The 24197-nt window shown below is 40.3% G+C and overlaps 1 protein-coding gene across 3 annotated transcripts; it reads right to left on the reverse strand.

The window, feature by feature from the left end:
• Positions 1–449: 449 nt before the first annotated feature.
• On the reverse strand, positions 450–23888 carry PAK6 (p21 (RAC1) activated kinase 6). 3 transcript variants are annotated; one of them, XM_053475451.1, is made up of 10 exons: positions 23797–23888; positions 15879–16091; positions 10555–10766; positions 9636–10247; positions 6211–6663; positions 4332–4465; positions 2851–2977; positions 1657–1782; positions 1257–1391; positions 450–932 (listed from the first exon to the last, which is right to left on the reverse strand). In XM_053475451.1, exons 3-10 carry the CDS (start codon positions 10756–10758, stop codon positions 765–767), a joined length of 1959 nt encoding a protein of 652 aa, XP_053331426.1. In that variant the 5' UTR covers positions 10759–10766; positions 15879–16091; positions 23797–23888; the 3' UTR covers positions 450–764. The 3 variants fall into 3 exon arrangements, with proteins under 3 accessions (XP_053331426.1, XP_053331428.1, XP_053331427.1); XM_053475453.1 differs by lacking the exon at positions 15879–16091; XM_053475452.1 differs by lacking the exons at positions 15879–16091; positions 23797–23888 and adding an exon at positions 19825–19958.
• Positions 23889–24197: the final 309 nt, after the last annotated feature.

The following is a 24197-nucleotide window of genomic DNA, read 5'->3' on the forward strand; positions in this document are numbered from 1 at the left end:
ATAATAAAACAAATTAATATATATATATTTTAATCATGCCACTTTTTTTCTAATATCTTTTAGATGTCAGGATGTTTGTCTTCAAACATTGTAAAAAACAGATGGATAGACACTCTTTTAAATAAAACACTTAACTTTAACAATTATTTTAACCAACACCCAACATGACTGGAGTGTAACCAGAGTCCTACTGTGCAGCTTACCTTTATCCTGCTAACTTTAAGCCTTAAAAACAAAGTTAGTTTAAACCTGTAAAGCACTGGTTTGTTAAAGCACCCAAACAGCAGCCAAGGGTTAAAGATTGTCAATTGGTTTTCTGGTGTCACCAGCTCCCTCTGCTGGCCATGTACAGAAATGCAACAGCACAATAATAATAACTAGGTATTTGCTCCTGCTTGTGTCAAAAGACTTTAAGGAAAAGAAAATCACCCATCTACTGCCAGAACTACCAGCACTGCATTTCTGGAGCCTCTAGCGGCGATGAGCGTAACTTCTGTAAACAATCACATTAAACCCTGTTAAAAGGCAGGTGGATTCTAGCTCTTGAAGCTTCAAGTAGCTTATTTGTCATTTGAAACCACGGTTTCTCAGTTAAATGTCATCCCTGTGCAATTAGGACATTCTAGCAAGTCGGTTTGTCATTGTCCCATGCCACAGGGTAGAGAATTCATCAAAGGATATTACATCCCTTATAGCTTTTTAGTTTGAAAAACGCAATAGAGTTGTTTCGTAGTTGTTCAGATTCACCGATCGGTCCCCCGATATTAGCAGGTAGAGTTTCTTTTGTGATATTTCTGGATTAGAGGGACCATGCATTCTGGGAGGCCACTTTGCAATAAGAAAAGATGATCCAAGAGTTCCTGGGCTGTAGCTCTCTCCGCTACTTCCCTAACCAACATCCGTTCCAGGAAATCTCTCAGAATTGGCGAAGCCTGGAGAGGTAATACAAGTAATGAATACCAAAAGAATAATTGTAGAATCTTTAATGGACAGCGTAATAACTTGATCACTGCCTGTAATGTGAATTCAAAAAGCACATTATGTGACAGTGACATATTCCACAAGTCAGCTCCTCTTAAGACCAAAGTGTACAATTTTCTGTGACACTTCCAAGTAGTCAGCCCTTTAGATGATTAAAGTGGACTAATGGCTTTAGAATTTTAGATGACGGATGCAAATTGTATTTTTAAATGCTTATTTGTTTAAAGAGCAGGTAGACGCTTTTGTCAAAGACACCCCAAGTGCGACTCACTTACTTTATGAGAGTTCCGAAGTTTGGGGGGAGAGCTGTCCCTCAGCTTTCTCATAGCCTGCACAGGAGAATCACTGAAATATGGCGGTTCACCATCTACCATCTCGATCACCATAATACCCAGAGACCAGATATCCACCTGCAGTAACATGAAACAGTGTTCACGCTATAAAGAATCAAAATCTAAGCATACATGTATGCACACAGAGAGGTCTGACGCGAAGGACCAACCTACCTCCATAATATTACTTAAGATCCTCTTAATTTACATTATTATTCTTTGTTATCAAATCAGATTCCACAGCACTGTGTGCATTGTGCAGAACATAATGTATTTAGATTATAATTAAAATTAAAAGCACGATTTTGTCACAAGACACTATGCTCTATCATAATTAGGTTACCTCCGTTCCATATGAAGACCTCATAATGACCTCTGGAGCCATCCAATACGGTGTACCCACTAGTGATTTTCTCTTTGGAACATCTTTGCTTATTTGCGCACAAAATCCAAAATCAGAAAGTTTTACCTACAAAACAAAAACCATTTCCAAACATCAGATAACACATTTGGATCAGATTATTTGAAATGTATTCAAATATATCGTCCAAGAGCATCAAAAGATGGTTACGAAATATAGCTCGACAGCAACCAATTTTATGAATGAACGTGGCGAGATCTCAAAACGCACATAAATCCGTGTACTAAAATGAGGGCTGAATATTTTACTAAGCTATGTGAGAATGAGGGGGACAGCTTCCTTTTTTGATGCTGGACCAATATGACATAATTTTACCCCAACCTAGAAAGATTTGGGTAGCTTCCAAATGCGGACAGCGCTTTGCAGTGCTAACCTGTCAAGCCCCAGGACCCTTTTGCCATCCGAGCAGGGCCGGCCCGACAATGGACCCGAGTGGGGCAACTGCTCCAGGCGGCACTTTTGAAGGGGTGGCACTTTGCCGCCCCAAGCCCCCCTTTTTTTTTTTCTTTAAAGCGGAAGAGAGAGAGAAAGGGGCGCTGAGTGGTTTTCACTTACGAAGTTGTCAGTACCCGCTCGGCACCCCTCTCTCTCTCCTCTGCGAGCCCTCTAGCTTGGTCTCGGTGCTGGCTTGTAATGCTGAGCGCCGGAAGATGATGTCATTTCCGGCGCTCAGCATTACAAGCCAGCACCGAGACCGAGCAGGGAGACTCGTCGCAGGACTGCTGAAAGGCAAGTACAAGGGGGGGTAGGAAGGGTAGATAATGAGGGGTGCATTTTAAACTTCGCCCCAGGCGGCATTTTGCCTTGGGCCGGCCCTGCATCCGAGTGCCCAATAGAAGACTCGGAGAGCCCAATATAAAAAAAATATAATCTTTGTTCGGCTTTGTTCCTCCTGCTAGATATTTCAGCTACAAACCAGACTTTTCTTCAGAAAAAAAACAGCTTTGTCGAAGAAAGTCAATGCATTTGGGTGCTATTCTGAAAGAAGAGGTGGGCTGAGAATAATATGCTACAGTATTCAGCTATATTGGCCATGGAATTGTGGATTAGAATAAAAAAAAAATTGACGGAAGTAATTTGAGCAATAAAAGTTGGGGAAAAAAGAGAGAAACTCACGCGTCCATCTAAGGTAAGAAGAATTGAGTCACTCTTGATGTCCCTGTGAATCACACCCTGGGAGTGAAGATATTCAAGTGCTTGGAGAACAGATTTACAAACTGTGGCAATTTGCTCCTCATTTAACCTAAAAAGTTAGAAATAAGGATTTAGGATTATAAAACAGAATAAACACGGTCATAAAGGTGTACATTTTCTTTTGGTGGTCTGTCTAGTTTACGCTTCTACTGCTAACTTGGCAAAAGGTAGAAAACCAAAGCATCAGAGCTCTCACTTTTACACCTTTTAGCATAATTAAATTTGGAGCTATTTGGTCTAAATGTCGGGCACTATTTTAGGAGGAAAAGGCAAAAACTAGCGTAACTACATTTCCTGGGCTCTCTTTTCTAATCTTTACGTCGGTTGCCAAAACTGATAAACTTCCACTTAAATTTGGCTGTTGGTGCCACAGCTCTTTGCATAAGTAAACTTTGAAGCCAGCATTATATTTTCGCAATATTTAGTTTAAATGAGCCCCACGAGGAAGCCAAGACCTATTTGAGTACCTGTCGTGAAGCTATCGCCCTTTACAAAGGCTGTCGGAACCAGTAAACAACCATTAGTGATTTAACAATTGGTAAGAGAGAAATAACTCAATGATTAACAATTACCACACAAATTCAGGGAACAAGAAGTTTAAATTGGGGACTATATGAAAGAGAGAGAGGGGGGGGAGATGATAGATGAGAAAGAGAGAGGAGAAAGAGAGAGGAGAGACAAAGAAAAGAGAGGAGACACCTGATACTCCTTGTTGCTGTTTCCCCGGTTCAAAATTGTTTAGAACGGGCCCTGTCTAAATTATTTTGAACCGGCACAGGGAGACAGGAACGTAACAGGTCACGTTCGGTAAAAAAAAAAGGGGCTGCCGGAGCGGTGCGTGGATGTGTAATTGTATGTGTGTAAGCAGGGATGTGTAGGTGTTTGTGTGTGAACATGGATGTGTAAGTGGGGGTGAGATGGAGTGTGTGTTAGAATGAATGTGAATGCATGTGTTAGTGTGTATGAATAAGTGTGTGTAATTTGTGTAAGTGTGTTTCCATATGTGTGCCAGAGTATAAATTGGAAGGGTGCAAGGTGCAAGGAAAGCACAGACAAGTTGTTTGAGGGGCAATGATGGCTCAGACCAGCCCTAATTTCCACACCAGGGCCCTGTGGTTTCTAGGTAAGCCCCTGTTGAATACACCATTCAAACATTCACAGTATGGGTTAGAAAAAAGTATGTGAACCCCTAGAACCCACTTATTCCACTATCACTGTGAATGTTTAATGGGTGCGTTCAATAAAGACATGAAAGATTATCAATGTTTGTCTGTTATGAGCTTAAACACATTGTGTTTGTCTATACTTGTGACTTAGTGTAAATCAGATCACATTTTGTGAACAATTAATGCAGAAAATAAGGGAATTTTAAAGACTTCATTTTTTTTTTTCCTCCCACATACCTGGTTTGTGATACAATATCAGTAAGCGCACCTCCTTGGACAAACTCCATCAGGACCCACAGCTCATCTCCCACCAGATAGCTCTTGTACATTTCCACAACATTTGCATGCTGATAATCCCTCATGATCACAACCTGTGTAGCATACAGAGGACATGGCGTGATCGTTAAAAAGGGAATGTACAATAACCATAACTAAATCCATCACCGACAACCATCTACCCTTACAGTATGACTTTTTAATGTTCGGACATGTTCAGAAATGTCATACATGTAGAGTTGCCAACTCAAAAAAAAAACAAAAAAAAACAAAAAAAACGAACAAGTCGCCTTGGAGAACACCTTGTATCGCAGCCATAGTGCCATGCACACCCCCATCAATTTGGTACCTGCATCACATTACGCCATCAAATTCACAAAGCTTTGCCGCTCCATAATTGGATGGGTTAAATACACGCGCAAAGATAGAGGATATCTACACACAGAAAACATGAACAAATACATATAAAAGTTGCACTTCAGCATTAAAGAGGTTAACTACACTCCCTTAAACCACACACAGGAACAGACTGTGCATAGTTGAGCTCAGACTGTTCGTTACAATGTATCGGCTACATTATACCCAATCTGAAGGGAGGGGAGACTGTCTGTGGGTCGTTACATTGTGTCTGTGCCAGCTATGCCAGCTTGTATTGTCAGAGGGGAGACCAGGGTGTACAGGAGACATTAATGTATTTTCCTGTGCATAGACACAGTTTGCATGCTGCAGACACAAGGTAGTTTAATTGAAAAATGTATTACAGCTAGGCTTAGTTAATACTGCAGCTGTTGAGTCTTCTACAAAAACTACCAAGCATCCTACTTTAGTTCCAAGACTTTTGTCCCTTTTTACTACACTCTTAACTACCATCTGGAAAGGTGGGGTAGGGGAGGGGAAAGGTGCGGAGAATATTTTGCCCCATCCCCAGGAGCACTCCTGCGGACACCCATGCCTCTAACATACTTAAAAGCATAACTTTTGCTACAATAGCCAGATGCCCCAAACAGTCAATATTTGACTACTCCATCTGCCACTGTCAATCTCATGGACAAAATGTGAATCATCGTCCCCAATTTAGGGAGTTGTGACAGACCAAGCTTTGCTGATCCTTAGAGGGAGAAGTTAAGGAAAAATGCTTGCAGGAAGAAGAATAGGAGTTTCTTAAACTTGAAGCTGTCTGGCATGAAATTGTAGGGTAGTTAAGAGAGTAATGTATCACTACTCTCCTCAACATTTCAGATTCGGCACCTTGAGGGATTAACGTGCTGGTCTGTGACGGTAACCTTAGACCCTAAAACGATAATGGGATTGAAAATGTTGACCCCCACGGAGCTCCCATCTCCACTAGCAGAGAATTTGAACGGAACCCCAGGTTAGCCCACCACAGAGAGAAGGATCGTAAGGATAGTAGGCACATATCCCTTAGGAATTTATTTTAACAAAAATATTTTAACACAGGGATGAGCTGGCAGCTGACAATGCACATTAGTATACTGACAGTGCAATAAGCAATGCGATCCATGTAGTTTTCAAATAACAGCGCCCTCTGCTGGTCAGGGTCACTCACTCCACAGAGAAGCCTGTAGATTACTGGTTTGGTTTGAGGTCTCCCTAAACCCATTGAGCGTTGAGTGTTGCTGAAATAGTACCTGGCATAAGACAAATATGACTGGTTTATTTCGAAAATGTATCAACGCAAGATTCGCAATATCATAGGATTTGATTCAAGGCCCTGATTAAAGTATCCTGTGCGAAGTATACAAAGAAAGCACCCATTGCAGTGCGCTACGGAATATGATGGCGCTATATAAAACAATAAATAATAATACGAGGCACTCACCTCATTAAACAAAAGCTCTCTCCTCTGCTGTTTTCTGAGGTCCATCATTTTCACTGCCACCTGGCGTCCACTGTGCTTCTCTCGAGCAATGCAAACCACCCCGGTTGACCCTTCTCCTATTTTCACATAATCCTCTATTAATAATCGTGGATCTCCCTTATCCACCACCATCCTGAGGGCAGTTTTGAACTGCTCATGCGTTACCACAGCACCGTCCTGGTTTTTGTTTAAGGAGTCCTGACAAAGGTGAAGGTTGGTGGAGCTGGTTTGGATGGGTCGGCTACGCGGGGAGCCCGCTGGAGAGGGTCTGCAGGGTCGAAGAGGAGATATCTGTCCCGCCGGGGTTCCTGAAACCACCCTGGTGTAATCCGATGATATGTTATCAGGGGGCAGAGAAGATGCTTTGACTAAAACGCCACGTACTGACTGCGGAGGGCGCTGAAATGCTTCTATCTAGAACAAATAACAGTGAAAGGTGTTCAGAACCCAATATATGTATATATATATATATATATATATATATATATATATATATATATATATAACTAACATTGTTTTCCTAAATTTTACAAATATTAAAAATATATTTGTGACTAAATGTAGAAATATTTTTTTTAGCAGAATTAAAGCTGTGTACTAATATATATATATATATACACATACACACACACACACACACACACACACACATATATACACTAAAAAATAAATTATAATTTAATATATTAAGTTATATTTCCTCTATTGCTAAGATGCTGGTTGTTGACCATCGATGGTGAAGCCAGAGGACTTCGGGACAGAAAATTCATGCAGGAATAAATCTCAGCTTTTGGCAAGTACATTTTATCCTATATAATATCTTCAAAACACTTACATAATTACCAAACAAAAAGTACAGATAGCTAGTTTTAATAAACACATTTATACTATAAGCTCTGACGTTTACATAACGTATCCTTAGAATTGAAACACATTTGTGGCTTCCCAGCGCTAGAGCAGAACCATATCTTGAATACATTCAATTTTTTAAATCTAAGTGCCGGAACAGTAATTAAATCATATTTAAAATGCAGACGATGCCAAGTATTACTGTAATTACAGAGACAAATTAACTACATTGTTCAGTAAGAGTCCTGTTGGGTCACGAGTTACTTAAGATCACGTAGATATACAAAATTAAATCACATACAACTGATTTATTATTATCTCTACCTGGTGTTGAATGCAAAATCGATCCACCAATAAACCCATGGGACGGTGTCCTCGGCTAAAAAATGTACCTTGTGTATTTACAATAGATGGAGTCGTCGTATTGTTTTTAAAGAACAGGAACTTGATAGTAATACGTAAAACACATTATAAATTATAAAGTATATACTAACATAAAACGTGGCTAAGACAGAATGTTTTTTGTTATATCACGACTTCTCTCTCGCTCAGGTTTACACAGCGATTTTTTAGCTTGTCTTACTGTTTCATGTATGTCAATTCTTATTCTTTTTATGTTTAAATAACTTAATAAGGATCTAATAAAATAATAAAAAAAAATGTTTTCCAAAACAAATTACAATAGCCAAAAAAAAGCACACGCTACAGATATAAATCAGTAAAAGTAATAGGCGTCAGCGACAGATTTGCAAAGCTGTATGGGCTTGCAAAGCCAGCAAGTTGATTGATATCCCTTGTCAGCAGAGACACTACATTAAAAAAAAAAAAAAAAAAATCAAGGTCATAAACGTCCCCTTGTACATGCTTTTCTTCTAAACCATCTATACCAATCATCGCGTGTAGAAATAGTTTGCGCAGAGGGAATCTTCTTAAACTTGCCAGAACTGGAAAAGAATGACCCAGAAAAACGGAGGATTTGTGACACCTGCCTGCCTGCCCGTACTAGAGTCAACACTTGTGGGACCCTACTACATATTTTACTTCTTTGAGTAGGTCTTCTGTCTTTCTTATCATCTTCAATCAATCGCAAGACAACTATGCAGAACGCGCACTGGAAAACCGGATCTGGTCGATGAAGGACTACTACCAAATCAAAAGACTAAGTACATTTCACTCTACTGGCTATAAGTGGCCTGTGGAACGGTAGATTATGAGTTTGCTCTCATTATTAAATAAACTTTCAGGACTTCAGTAGTCTCTTGCTCATACCTTCCATCTGAAGAAGACGCCTCTGAAGTCTCAAGGGCTATGTAATCTATTTTTCCATGTTGGTCCATCACCCAATATGCATTTTCCTCTGCCTTTAGTCAATTTTTAATATATTCCCCTTTATAATGCACTATAGAGGTGTTCTTTTTCATGTAAGGAAGGATATACATTAAAGTCAGTGCTTGGATATGCCCCGGGAGCATTACATGATGGTTTTCTTTTTGTCATCCATGTTTTTGGCACCCTAATTCGGTGTTTCTGGGATACACATACTCCCGGGAGGTACTTCAATACCTGCTTACTTTCAAAAAGATTATTTCAAAGGAAATGTTTTTGATAAAGGGAGGGTTGACAGAAGAGTCTTCAGGAGAGATGTGGTTTCAACTCCTTGACTGTACTACAGGGTAGGAAAAGCAAACCCTATGGAGCATCAGATTGCTGCTTTGGAATCAAGAAGGAATTGGGGCAATTACTAGTTATGCCACAACAAGTAGGGTTTTTTGCCTTCTTTTGGATCAACTTTAGAACTGGGAATGTGTGAAAGGTTGAACTTGATGGACTGAAGTATTTTTCAACCTACTACACTACTATCTGCTTCAGGAAGAATTTGACAAACCCTATATGATGCACAATTAAATCTCTAGGCGTTCTTTTGAGTCTCCTCTCCCTTTGAAGTATGCATTATTCAGGGCCAGTCAGACCTTCATCAATAAGAAGATTGACAGTGTTGGCCCTTCATAATGTACGTGACATGAAGGAGTCGAAACCACAACTCTCCTGCCTGCCGTTACGGAATAAACCCCAGCTTTAGACAGTATAGGGAAGAAGGTTTTCCGCAGCCATGCCTCCAGTTCATACTCTTCCTCCCCCAGACCTTTTTTGGTATTACGTCATTATCACTTTTAAGTAATAATAACACCTATACTTTAATTAGCACCAATGAACAGCCAGCCCTCGCTATCTACGCGTATCTATCCATAAGATATATTAAGGCATTCCATTATGGGCAATCAGACTTAATACGGGATCGTTATTTAGACAATAGATGCTGAGTAATGCGTTAGACAACATATACTAAATTCATATGGGATTGGTCACAAATAGTTTTCTTCTTTAATACTAATCAGATTGATTATTACCAGTTCTTAAAATCGCAACACGACGGGTTTAAGTATCCTGTCTGCGATGAGAAAACTGAAACACTGTCATGAGAAACTGAATTCCCACAAGCGCTGAAAGCGTAGGTGGAGCGAGAAAAACAATTGTACCTTTATCTGCTGGGCTTGGATTGGCACCTCTGTACTTCTACCATTGCTCGAGGGCACAAAAACACCTCGGAACAGTCTATACGGTGCTGTACTTTCTGCTGGCTTTGGCAATGGGCCTTCTTCCTGCAACGCTGTTAATATTTCGTTGGATAACGGTCTACTTGCAGGTGAATCCTGTTCAAAGGGTCTCATGTCCATTCTTTCCTCTGGCAGGCTAGCAGGTGACTGCTTGGGATCTGGTACAGGGTCTTCAGTGTCATGAAAATCACCAGGATCGAGAGATTTGGCTTTCACCACAGACCCATTTGGTTTGCATTTATGTTCTCCTGCTGGTTTATAGTCTGGCCACATGGTCTGTCTTCTGCTTGCCTTGGAGCTGCCATTGCAGTTTACATAGTTCCCATATCTGTCAGAAGGGTCCTGATCATTAACAACGAGGTGGCCATTATTTGGTTTTTCTTCTCCAAGAACCCCCAGTGACTGAGCTCTTCTTCTACCTGGTGGGCTTTCTCCTCGCAGGGTGTTTGAGCTGGTGACTGTAAGTTTTTGGATGTCATTTAGTATGCCAGAGATGTAGCCTTCCAACCCAACAGTGCTTCCACGCACAACGGTCTGTAAAGAGCGTAAAGACACAGGTTAAATAAGGGCGCTCATTGATCTGAGATTAGGGGAATTATGGGTGATGAAAATAGCAATGGTGCAAAAATTGGATGCAATAAAGAGTTAAAGAATGAAAAAAGGAGGAGGGTTAAAGGGCAGGCTGCAAAATTGGGAGAGGGCTAAAGTGTAATGATAGGGAAAGAGTTCCCATGCACACTCACCCATGCATTCTCCCTCATATAGATACAGACACACACATTATAGATAAAGGTACATTTCTACAAACAAGAGCCCTTAGCATACTGAAAATGTCACTCACTTTCATGGGTTTGAGCTGCACTTGAGTGATCCTGGATGGGTCCACCACTGGTTTTGGGCGTCTCAGGGTGTCCAGAACATTCTGCCATTGTTGAGGGAGGCCCACAAACCTGCCCGCTTTGGGGTCAAACGACGTGTGCACCCTGTGCTCGAAGTTCAAAGGAGCCGAAATCTCCGGACGTTTCTTCTTTTTCTTGCGAAACATGGTGCAGGCTGCGAAGGTAGCGTAACATAAGAGGGTCGTCAAACACCCATCACACAATGCAAGGCTCTCTACAAGGGAACGGTCTTTATATGGGGCTATAAATGATCACATGACTAATGGTCATACCTGGGAATGCTCTAGGAAACACAGCTGATTAACAGGCCTCCAGGGCAACCTTTGATCACCAGGTGTAGGGAAGTGGTGACTGCCCCTGCCCCGCTTTCCATCCCCTTTGTGTGGAGACCTCACTCAATTTCCCTTTACGATACACCGCTAGGACCGTCTCAACTCGAAAGAGAATTTCTTTAAGCAAAATGGCCCATAGTTCAAGTTACTCATTACCCAAATAGGACGGTATACAATGACTGCAAAATATATTCTTAACATTCCATGACTGTCTCACATAGTTACAATGTTACACAGTAGCATAGTTTGTAAGGCTGAAGAAATGTAAGTGTAGTAAGTTCAACCTATCCAAGATATCCCCAACTGCACTGACCCAGAAGGCGAGCTTGGCCTGGTCACCATTAGCCAACAGTAGATACCACCTATGAGATGCTATGGAGGACTACATCCTTCCTGACCGACCCATCATGAGCTGTGGTAGACTAGGTGACTGTCCCAAGTACCCGCATCTGTTGCCCGACACATATATTTGTAACCCGACCACATCACGTCTGCCTTTACTTAAAGGACCACTAAACATTAGAAATATATTTGGCTTTCAATAGAATGTATATGGGAAAAAAAAAGTGTGAGCTCCTGTGTGGACTACTGAATTGCACCAAAAACACTCCAATACACAAAAACTTGGTTGATAGAAGCCAGATATTTTTTATTTAATGCTGGGATTTCCATAAACTGAAGCACATAAACAATTAGTTAAGATCTGATGCTGGCTTCTCCAATTTTTTTATTATTAATTATTATTATTTTTAATAATAGTGGTACTTTAACCTTTTTTATTTATATTTTCTGGCACCCTCCATTAACTAAATACGATGGGGAAGGGGCTGGTATGATTTCTGTGGTCACGTGCAAATATTAAAATGGAAATATTAACTCAATGATTTGAATTATTTATAGCAATTATTATTAAAATTCCTCAGTAACACAAAAAATGTCCATAGAGTCGGAAAAGACCTCAAAACCTCAGACGGCCCTGATATCTGATTTAAAAACAACAACAAAAAACACAAGCTATAGGTAATTTAACTCAATGTAGTTATGTCTAAATCTTGAATTGCGACACTATTTTAAATCTCAGCGTACCTTTAGTAAAAAAAACAGACATACGTCAATCACACGCGATTTTCTTGTGTTTTTTTGTTTCTCAATCGAGGTAAATTTTATTTAACGTAAAAGATACTATGTTGCCAAAATCTCTAAAATACAACAGAACAAGCATGTCAATTAATTTCCTGGCCGAAAACGCCATTCAACTCCCTTATAATGTCGGGAACAACACTGCCACCAAATAGAGGAGTAATTTAGCAAAATAGGGAAATGGGGAGGAATAAGTATCCAAATACCGGGAGCAGGAAACGAAGACAGATGCCCATGCTATACACATAAGGTGCGTTCTAATACGTGTATTTTACGGTAGCCATGTATTACTCATTCTTCCCTAATCGAGATGCTACGGGCAAAATGGCTCTGTATAAACTTCCTTGTTCCCTGTTGAGTCACATGCAAGATCCTTACTCTCTCCAGCTTCCAAGTAAACAAGGGTCATTTAAAACAAGCGCCATACCGGTGTGTTTATTTTGGTGTGCTCTATTTTTAACGTTGAAATCAATATTTGTCCAAAAGAACATTTTTGCTCATTAAACAGGAGCTGGAGTTTTGCTTATATATATATATATATATATATATATATAAAAAAAGTACAATAACAATACTTTGTGTTTCCTTATCTGAAAAAAACCCAAAACATAATAAATAACCAAAAAAATTGTAATTGTAATTCATGCGCTCTGTGAGTATTCCCAAAACTAATATATTATTAACCTTAAAAATGTAGGAAGGCGAAGTAATCAAACGCCAATCAAATGGATAAACATGAAAAGAGAAGGGCACACATTGCCGATATTAAGAAGGGCCAACCCTGGCAGGTTTCTCCAGCACGAAAGGCTGAGCTGTCCCTGTACGATGCACAATTCAACTCGTGTTTAGAAATCTCTGATTAAACCATGCATTATACAGGGCTGGCCAAGCTCTTCAGAATGTATAGAGAAGCCAAGGAGCTGAATTGCGTTTCTTCACGAGGGGAATTAAAACCACTAAGAGAAGAGAGACATTGCAGGGAATAAAAATTATTATTATTTAGCTTCTAAAAAAAAAAAGGATAACTGACATTTAAACCGGAGTAATACAGCGCTCTTAAAATACGCATGCATTATTATGAAAAGCAACATAACAGTATAGTATAGTATAGTTGCAAATACTCCCGAGTTTAATGGGGCAGTACTGACAAATACACTCTCCTAGAAAATGCTTGTTTACAATACACATGCACCTTAACGACTTCCATAACAGGTTTATCAAGGATAGAAAACAGCTATTATAACAGAAAGAAGCGCTCTACTTAACCAGCTCTAATGGTCTCTAGGTTAAGACAGGGTTCAACATTTTGATTAGGGTTCCATGAATCCAGAGATGTATTCTAATAATACATGTTACGGACAGAAGAATATTTATCAGCGTATGTCTTTAAAGGGTGCAAATGCAGATGAGCCATTTGGCTAGTGTATCGGATTCTTTTCGGGCTAAAGTGTACAATACACAGATATCTGCAGAATAGTGAATTGAATCATTGTATAAACCAACCGCACTACGAGACCGTATCAAATAGGAGATGATACATAGTACGGTATTCTGTACTTTTGAAGGAATCTGCATAAAAGAAGGAAGGAAACGCTTCCTTACCCCAAAGCGAACACCTCGATCAGAGAAGGGATTAACTGGAATGAGCTCCACCTGTTAAGCAATCAACGAACCATTCCCAACAGTGCTGGAAACGAAATGTAGAAGTAATCTTACAATCTCCAGCAATGAGCTTAAGAACTCTTCAGCCAATATTTATTTAACCCTATATTTATTTTAGTAATAGTTACCCAGTCCTTTTTCATTTATTTTGCATGGACGCCAATGCACTTTAATGCATGCAAATCAGCGCATGCATTCTCTAGTTAATGAAGTTCCTCATCGGTTAACGGGAGCTGAGGTGATTTTAGCTGATATATATTAATCTGGTCGCTGCTACTCCCATCTCAATGGTGATGCTGCAGCGTATGTGGGAAGTATACTTAAGTATACAGGTTTAGATCTGAGCACATACCTCCCAACCATCCTGCTTTTTTGCAGGGCAGTCCAGGTTTGTGGGCAATGTGACCAATGGCGATCAGGGGCTATCTGGCCCAGTAAACTGTGAACTTGATAGAGATCTATGCTGTCCCAGCTTCCACATGGCTACTTCACAACAAATTGAAGCTGGGTGCCGGACACATGAGGTTGGTGGGTAGTCCTGCCCTGACCCGACCTCTAATAATACCCCTGGTGCTGCATCTACCCTCCCAACAAAGCTGTCCCAATTTGAACAGCTGAAATATTGTGGGATATGGTTTAATATGTGTTTTTTTCACTCTAGGACCGGGGTGTCCAAGTTTTTTCTGCAGTGGGCCACTTAATCAGAATTGTATACGTGCGAGGGCCGCACTCATTTTTCACTGTGAGAAAATATGCAGATTAAAATAAAGTAAATGACACAAAACCTTTACTTTTCCTCTCACTGATTTGTGGGCCTAGAAAGTTTTGTGACTACAAATTCAGGATTCTGGATAAATAAAAATGAAATAGTTATATTTATTTTAGGGAGGCACTAAAATGAAAATTCTGGACCAAAACCGAAAATTCAGGGTTCACTTAAACGAAACCGAAAATGACCCCCCACCCTCACCTTTAAAAATAATAAAAAAAATCCCACACTTTTAATAAAAGTAAGTTACACACCAAAATTGTACAAAAAAATTATATATTATGATTGTTAACAGCAATACCCAGATTCCAGCATGTACTGGTTGGCAGGGCATGATAGGAGTGCTGTCAACAATCATATATAAATTAATAGTTATTGTCTTTTTTGTCCAATTTTAGTGCGTTAATACACCACAATTGGACAAAAAAAATCAACAATATGACTTGGCATGATAGGAGTGTGATTGCTAACAGCAAACACACTCTTTTTATACCCAGGCAACCAGTAAATGCTGGAACCTAGGCATGATGGGACTGTGACTGCTGTTAGCAGATTGCTGTTAGCTGTTAGCAATCACACTCCTATCATCCCAAGTCAGCCAGTACATGCTGGTAAAGGGTGGCTGTAAGTGCAGACCCCATACTTCTGGCAGCATCAATACACAAGGGGGCAGCTAGCCAGGTTTCAGCATGTACTGGCTGACTTGGCATGATAGGAGTGTGATTGCTAACAGCAATCACAGTCCCATCATGCCTAGGTTCCAGCACTTACATATGCATGCTATCACACACACAAATTCATTCATTCACAGATTCATTCCCTCAATCACGCATACTCATTCAAACACCCTCCCCCACCCCCTTACCTGCACTACAGCTCTCGATGCCGCTCACAGACTTCAGCAGGGGGCGTGGCCTCCCGCTTCCTCTGTGCAGGACAATAGACCCTCCCACAGGTAAGCAGCAGGGCTCTTGTGATCCTGGCTGCCGATCTCACGTGGGCCGCACCTCGAGGTCCCGCGGGCCGCATTTGGCCCGCGGGCCGCATGTTGGACGCCCCTGCTCTAGGACCAGCTGAGGCTCTGACCTGAAAGATCTGAAGTCATTTGGGGGTTGTAGTTGAGAGCGAATTAATATTTACAGAATATTCTCTGCATAATCTCCTTTTTTTGAGATTAAAGTTTCCCAGCTGTACTGGCAATGCAAGGATACGACAAGGTGATTTTAGTAAATATACGGGATGCTTTTGATGTAACTTGCCAAGTCTGCATGACTCAAATCCCATACAAATCACTTATAAAGTTATATTACTGTGAGGTAGACATCAGCAGACAATAAAAGTGAAATGCGTACTGTTTGCATACCTTTCTTGCAAGATCAGCGTGGGCCGTGAACAAATTTCCAACAAAAACAATGCAAGGAATTTATCTTTCAGAGAGGAGATGATCCAGAAGAGAAGTGAATGAGGAGGCTAAATCATTGGTGGGGAAATGGAAGATGTTTTGACATGTTGCTCTAGACCACACATACTTCTGGTGTTATACGTCTTTCCTGGTTATGAGAATCTCAAAGACGTGCTGAAGAATAACACAATGGGTAAAGGCGGGATAAGTAGGGCATGGTTTATAAACTCATTCCGCATGTTATCAGGACCAATTTTCCATAAAGGCAAACAAGGCAGCTGCCTAGGCCACCACGATTATGGTGGCTCTGAAGAAACATAATTTGCCTAGAAGCACCTTGTTTTTTTTAAACTGAGTACCTAGGATCAGAATGTGAGAGGGTGATCCCCCAACACAGCTTCCATACCTAACATGATTACTTACAACCCTCAACTACAGCCTATGCTTTGAACCAAAAGTACAACTGCCAACATCCCGTACTACTCTAAAATGACCGACTCACTGTCCGCCTGGCCAAAGGTGGCTTCGTCAGGGGGATGGAGCTCAGTTTAAGAAGCCTTAATCGCAATCTGATTGGGAGGAGTAAAAGTGTAGCTCTGGATTCCTAGACTAAGCATTTTACCCAAAATGAGCCACAGCCTTGGGGGTAAGTACAACCAGTGGTTCATCTTAATGAAATTAAATTGAAATATTTAGTATGGCAGCCTAACAATGAATAGCTGCCATGCCACGTAATCACAGAAGAAAAAAAAAAAAGATACTCCACAACCCTTAAAGGAGTATGGTTGCCAAAGTCAAGAGAGGAAACTCCATCAGAAAAGTGTCAAAAGAAAGAAAGATTGAAAGGTCAACCCTTTGCAGATATCTACAGAATGTAGAGGATGGGAAGACATTAACAGCTTGGTACAAAGAAGATATTTAGGGAAGAGATGGAGAAGGTTCTAGCAGACCATAAAAACCTTTCTGAAAGGTTCTATGGCCTCACTACAAAGAAATGCCATGATGTGTCATTTAAACTGGCAAAAAGGTGCAACATTCTGGTCCACAGCAACTGGACAGAGAATGGTTATTCTGAATCTATAAGACAGGCAAGGCTTAGTGGGAGCAACAGAAAAACTCCAGTCCACAAACTTAAATTGAGTGACTCTAAGCTCTTTTACTGTGGGTCGAGGTTAGTTTGAGAGCTTCAAGACATGCAACCATCTTGGCAAACTTTGACCTGGCAAACCATCTTCCACTGTAGACAAAGTAGTTGTGATATTTATTTCATGAACACCAATAATATCAGAATGGGGGATTTAATTATTAATAATTATATTTAGAGTTATACTTCAAAATCTGGTTAAAACAATAGTTACTCATACTTAGAAGGCCTGTTGTCTCAGATGGCTCAACGTACCCCTAACCTGTGGCACGTGAAGCAACATATGGCCGTATAGTATGACAGAATCCCAATATTTATATTAATCTTACACATTTCTAGTTGGAGGGGTACAAGGTATTTGGGCACCTCTTTTATTTATTAAAGATCCATATAGGGCAAGAGAAATTCTGTTTCACTTTTGTCTTATACTAATCCCTCCAGTAGTTGATCCAAAGTAAATGTGGTTGAGTAAGGTGGGCAGTTCAAGAGACAAAAAACCACCTAATTAAATGGCTGCAATTTTCCAGCTTAGAAGGGGGCATTGCTTTATCCCACAGAGTCATTAAATATATTACAGGCTTATCTACAGATTATAATTACATCTGCTCTGACTACCATTGCTACCCAACAGATACTGTAGGAGTCTGTAGTCAACTTTGGTGGCATCCAATTAATTTGCCACACCAAGGCGCCTCATGAGGTCACACCGGCTCTGGGGCACATACATGTGTCACTGGTACCACATAGGTGTCGTTTAGTACTTCAGACCTCTATCAGCAACCAAAGTAATGTGGACCCAAGTTCAGATGAAGCAGTATACCAGAAAATAAGGGGGGTTCCTCAAGAACACTAAAAGGATCAGGAACACAAGTGCCCTGATGTAATAATAATCAATATATAACAGGGTCTGTGCTACTATCAAAACAACAGTCAAACTACAGCAGAGAATGTACCAAAAAGTTATTACACAATAAATGTTGGTCCAAAAAAGGGTATCACCTTCAACTAAAGATGCCATGTTCATATTTTATTTATTAAAACTCCCATATTTTTAGTATTTTTCTATTACATCAGAAAAAAAGACCAACGAGGACTTGTTCGATAAGGAATCTCATCCTCCCAACCACCCAGTTTTAGTGCCCATAAACACTGTCAAGTATCCTAAAAAGAAGGTTTTATCTCCATTCCACTTGGACCTTTTTCCATAGTATGGGTGTAGAAATCAGGTTTACCAAAATGGATTGTGGCTATGATAAGTTGATGTACCAGGAATATGTGTTCATGAAACATTAAACTCAGAAACATGGCGATGTGTTGGGGGTTTCATCACTATGGAGAATGTAACTCTCTGGTCATATTCTCTCTTGACTGACAAACCTTTGTTAAGGGGCCCTCTGAGCACTGAAACAATGCAGTAGACTGGGATAGGTTTTAGGTGAAGGAACGTATCAAGTCAATGAAAAAGGCAGCGCAGAACCTCAAGAAGGCCAAAGATGGAAACTATGAAGATTAAAAAGATCTGCGTTATGTCCCATCAATGGGTCACAACGTGGCTAGAGACCTCTAGGTGTGTACTGTAGGACCCCACGTTAATAATGCTTCCCATCCATCCTTTCAGGAAACAAACACTGTATTTTCATATTACATATCTATGAGTGGTATACTTTTTTAGTAGCATATATGGGTCTATTAGTTGCTGTTTGTTCGTGTTGGGTTGTTGAAACTTCAACTGAACATCCAAGTGGTAGGAAGTGAAAGGATTCATGGACTGCAGCAAGTAACGTATACTGAAGTGTTTGCTACAATGGGCTTAATCAGTAAAAAATAAACCAAGAATATTAGAAATGTATACAATGTGTTGCCAGGATACTGGGATAATTATTTTATATGTTAGCCATCAAGTGTATGCAGGAGGGGTGCCAGAGACATTGTTTGTCTACCATGTTAGAAACACTGGAGCTGGCACTGTTTCTGCCTATATCTGAGGACGAGCGTGTGTATGTGACTGTGTATCTCTATTTATTGAAAGGCTATATATATTATGATAGCCATGTCCCCTCAGTGCCAATCGCGCACAATATATTGCTTTACCTTCAGTATGACAGTAACTGTGGGTGAACCTGCCACTTCTTGTACTGTGTGCCTAAAAAATATGCCAAAAATGTACCATTACCACTTAATAAGAGTGTGTACATGTGATGGCAACATTTTGCTCTGACCCTCGTGTAAAACAACTGAATTTCAGAAATGAAGCAGGGTCGTCCTGACTAGGATCCTATTACTGGCACCAGCCCAAATGTCTACAAACATGCATGCGCACAACATTGTACAAATGCACAAGACAATCCAAAAAGATACCACAATGGCGTGTCATCACGCATGTAACAGAAAACCACTCTATACCGGGCAAAGACAAGAAAAAGTTTAAAAAAAAGAGAGATTATCGTGTTCCATCGGTTACTTATTAGGACACTACAATGTAGCACGTTGCAACTGGTATGCGCGTAATTAATCACTTACACAAATGGCCACATAAAGTATGAAAATTAATACATTACATTTACATTGGGAAAATAAAGTTAGATTTGGCCTTGGGCCCCCTGAGTAGATATGCCTTCTATTCAGGCCATTTTTCCGTCATTCCTCACTTCGTCTTCTTGTTAAGATATGTATAAAGCGAGCTCTGTACTCTGATGGCATACAACAAAAGAAAAAGTGGAGCAAAAAGTAGCAAAGCATTTTCCGTGGACACAAGCCGCTTACCTTAACAATGCAGGGAGACTACCTGATCCCTCTCATGCCGTAATCCACTAATAGTCAGGGAGAGCAGGACAGGGAAGAAGAGAGCAGGGAGAGAGAACGCGGGACGGAGGGGTGGGGAGAGGCAAGCTGACATGTTTGTACAATGCTTTTTTTTTTTTTCGTTTTCTCTAGGAGTTTGATTACAGGGTGTGTCGAATCAGACACAGGTACGAGAGTATAGAAGGTGTTACGCTGACTCCTAGATAACATGAGCCATGAAAAGCAGGGAACACTGTGAGTTCAGGTATTATTGTTGACTATAATTCCCATCAGTTTCAGAGATTAGCTTTTTCTCATTCTAAGCATGATGGGAAATCAACACGCAGCGTGCCAAAGTCTGCCTATCCCTGCAGGCACTTTATGGAAATCGGGTGAAAAGGAACTGGGAGCAAAGGAGTACACGGTGTACAATCCACACTTTATAGTAGCTGGTGCTTTAAGGTCGTATACAGTGGAATAAGTGCATGAATGAATATTGACTTCATCTACAACTATATCTATGATTTGTTTCAATAAAATCTCTGCTATAGTTCTAGCCTCCCATGCCTACCTTTTGGCAAAGATCAGTAAAAGTCCAATTGCATATTGGGTCCGGCAGTCACCTATACAATATGCACATAATGGAACTAATGGAAAGCCAACAAATCAATTCTATTGCAGGCGGTGGTGGAGGAGGGTTGAAAAGATCTTCTTGAAGAGATAATCACGGTCATGTGTTTAATGCTTAGGGTTTATTATGGCTTTTTGCTAGAACACAGTTAAAGGTGAATTCACAAATCAATACGTGTCGGTTCTAGTACGCAGCATTTGTGCAGCAGGCGGAGATTTTTATACACAAATAAGGAAAAAAGACCATACAAGAATGATGAGAAACACGAAAATTTTAAGCAATAATTAATGAATTGAATCCATAATCAAGCAGCCTTCAGACATCAGATGGCAGAAGGTTTGAAGAAATAAAGACAGTCCCTACTGACCATCATGGGTCCCATGATTATGTCTTTGAAGGACAAACCCCATCTGCGATCTGGCCACTTGAGGTCATAAATTATCATGCCGTGCTCTGATTTCGGCATGTGTTCGGTTTTTACTGGATCAATAAGTTTTAATCATTGTGCTCTCTGCATACATTGATGAACCCCCCTCCGGAAAAAGGTGTATGTATGGCGGTTGGTTCCCCGTTAAGACAAATTTGAATTGGGGGAGTTAGGCAATGTTATTAGATGAAATCTTATTTACATATATTAGCTACTGATGGCGGCTCCTGCGTGTGATCTCCGGCAGGATATTGAGTCACGTGAAAACTATGGAATTCTCTCTGAGCTAAGGATCTGGAAGGCCCAGTCTGGTGACTCTGAATGAATTGCTGACTCAGGCCGTCAGATCCGTTGCTCCAAATATGACTAAGGCGCTTCGTGACTTCTAAGGAAATGGAGCAGGGATCTGGGATTTTGTGTGAACTTGTCCTACCTGCTCCAACTGACTTTTCTTTTAACGGAACTAAATTCTAATAAAATGAAGAGGAAACATAGTTATGACGCTAACCTGCCTCGGGGTAATTTTTTTTTATGAGACACTTCTAAGGGATTTCCAACACACCGTACTGTTTATTATCTGTAGTAGTAGTTGTTTGTGTTGAATCTATGTTTCTTTTTGCCATTTAAATCGTACAAACATTCACGTTCATACAAAATCAGTTACCAATTGTCATATTGGTCATTTAGGACACGTACGTTTTATTATGGTCAAATAAGCTAACAATCTAGAGGACATTTCACGTATTGCAGCAGAGAATGGAATATGTTATCTGTTATACATCCCATACATGGCAGGGCAGTGCTGTGCTGTAAGCAACATGCGAAATGTATATGTGTCCTGGTAAAGATGGCCAATGTTGTCCAATAGCCGTTTTCATTATATGCCAGTGTACCAGAACACAAGAAGGAGAAGGGTTGGCACTTAGAAGACATGCGCAGGGACACAAGGATATCCGAGAGCCTCCAAGGACAGGCTACAAGGAGCTCTCCACCATCTGGAGGCCTAGCTTCATGATGGAGTTGGCTTGGCCAATGTGTAGGTCTGGGCTTTGTCCCAGATAGCCTATAGTGAGACCAAATTGGAAGAGAAGCAGGTGGGCAATGGGCATAGCCAGATGTCCGGGGTAAAAAAAATATCTCACCGGAGACCCAGGAAAGCAAGGTTTTACCTGGAGACTCTGGGTCAAACCCAGAATATTCCAGATGTGGATAAAGGGGGACTACAATTTCTATTAAAAAAAAAAAAAAAAAAAAAAAAAAAAACTGTTCCTTTAAGTGCTGAATTTTACAGTAATCTGTGCAATTTAAAATAAATATCAAAATATATTATTTCAAATGTAAATATATGATAAAAATAAATTCAGCATTTTTGATAAATGTATCATCAATTTCATTGTTTAATTGTCTTTCGGTGCCTCGGAGGGCTTTAGCAGTGCGGTCAACGGCCTTGTAAGATTAGGGAAAATCAAGTAAACGGGGATTTCCTATCAGTGAAGACGTTTTTCAAGGATTTTAAAACAAAGACGGTTTTATTTCTTGTAGAAAAGAAAAAAAAAAAAGCAAGGTCTTAGATAACAAAGTACTTAACCCTTGGCACGCCCCGCTGAAGTAACACTACCTTCCATTTGCTAAGGGAGGGTAACCCACAATGTAACACTGATTTTGCAATGCTGGGATTCCAAATACAAAGTAAAGCAAAAATCCAGCACAGTATTTTATAAAAACAGTTTGTTTTTCTTGTCGTGTCTGACACACGCCATGCATACCGGCTGGTAAAACTCTAGATTTCACCTTTTTAGGTTGTATTAATTATTATTATAAAACTATAAACAGTATGTATTAACCCAATTTAAACAACCAATCCTAAAAAAAGATCAGTATATGCGTTAAGATCCCACCGTACGTGTATATAGTGGGAGCGGCGATCTTAACCTCCTGTTCTCAGGATTTGTACAATTATCCCTCCTCATTAAGATATTTCCTAGGATAATTAGATGTGCTTACGTTATCTTTTGTCACAGATCTCAGCGTCTCTACAGAAAAACAGTCCCGTTACCCATACCTCCCAACAGTCTTGATTTTCACAAGACGCTCCTGTAGCTGGCCCATTGTCCATTTGGCCATCAGGGCGATGTTTCATCGAAGCAGAACATTAATGCAGTTGTATGTTCTACAAAGGAAAGTGAACCGGATCTGCTTTTTCTACAACAATGGCAACCAAGCCTTTCCGCCTATCAGCACCCTCTTGTAAACCAGTGGACGGAATTAGCTAAGAAACATAGAACAAAATGGCACGACTAAGGAATTATTACATCAGCTTTGAAAAGTAGGATTGTGTTTCTAATCTATTTTAAGAGAGATGTTAAGCAGAGTATGTGGCACGGCACCTTTAATGTGCCAAATGTGCACATTAAAGGTGCCTTCATGAAATACTAAGATACATTTATTATTATTATTATTATTATTATTATTATTAAATGTTATTGCTATTTTCCAATGGCTGGTTTGAGGGGTCCTGGTCATTTGCTGACTTTATTTTGAATACGGGGGGGGGGGGTTCTTTAATCTTAATCAGATAAGGTATCAAACACTATTGATATGCTTCATATACATAGATCAACGTATACAATTCTACGTAATAAATAAACGGACTGGCATTTTAGCTGCCCTTGTCTTCTCCTCTCTTACCTGCTCTGACCGTGTCTGATGTTTGGTCTTCCAGGTCAGCACAGTTTTCGGTCCCATGTAATTTAAATTCCTCTGATCTATTAACCATAATCGCTTGTGCTGGGAAAATTCCTTGTGTCTGGGGACGCTTTCGGTAGTTGTATTGTATGGTAGCAGAATGTCTGCGAACCCAACATTAACACGACGGGTCATTAAGGGTTCATCTTACCTGTGCTGTCACCTGGAGAGGTGGGCCTTGGGTGGCTCTGGGCTGCTGAGACGTCTATTCTGTGCTCGGTTGAACTTGGCTGCAAGATTCCGCTTGTCTGTAAGAGAGAGGGACGTGATATCATTTGGAACCCTTCAGGGGAAAAAACACTAAGCTTGTTTTCTTAAAGGTACACTGCCCACTTTCCAAAAACAAACAAACCCAACTTCATGAAACGCATCTCCTCGTGTGGATCAAAATCAACAGAAACGCAACCATGTTCAGAATTCATTCTTCTTTTAAGTTAAAACATCATCTTAAGGCTGATGCGGGCAAAAGTCTAGATACATCACATTATATATATAGTACACATATCGCATACTCCCTGCATTAACCCCTTTAATGCTGGGGAGGTACGCAGT

The sequence above is a fragment of the Spea bombifrons genome, chromosome 9, assembly GCF_027358695.1.
Source record: "Spea bombifrons isolate aSpeBom1 chromosome 9, aSpeBom1.2.pri, whole genome shotgun sequence".
In the NCBI taxonomy this organism is placed as follows: domain Eukaryota; kingdom Metazoa; phylum Chordata; class Amphibia; order Anura; family Pelobatidae; genus Spea; species Spea bombifrons.

Bases quoted from the DNA above. Each gene is read 5' to 3' on its own strand.
- PAK6 (XM_053475453.1), bottom strand. From the start codon at position 10,758: ATGTTTCGCAAGAAAAAGAAGAAACGTCCGGAGATTTCGGCTCCTTTG. The intron at 4,466-6,210 runs GTGAGTGCCTCG...TATGCTACACAG, and splicing joins GAGAGCTTTTGTTTAATGAG to GTTGTGATCATGAGGGATTA. The intron at 1,392-1,656 runs GTAACCTAATTA...ATGTTACTGCAG, and splicing joins GGTCTTCATATGGAACGGAG to GTGGATATCTGGTCTCTGGG.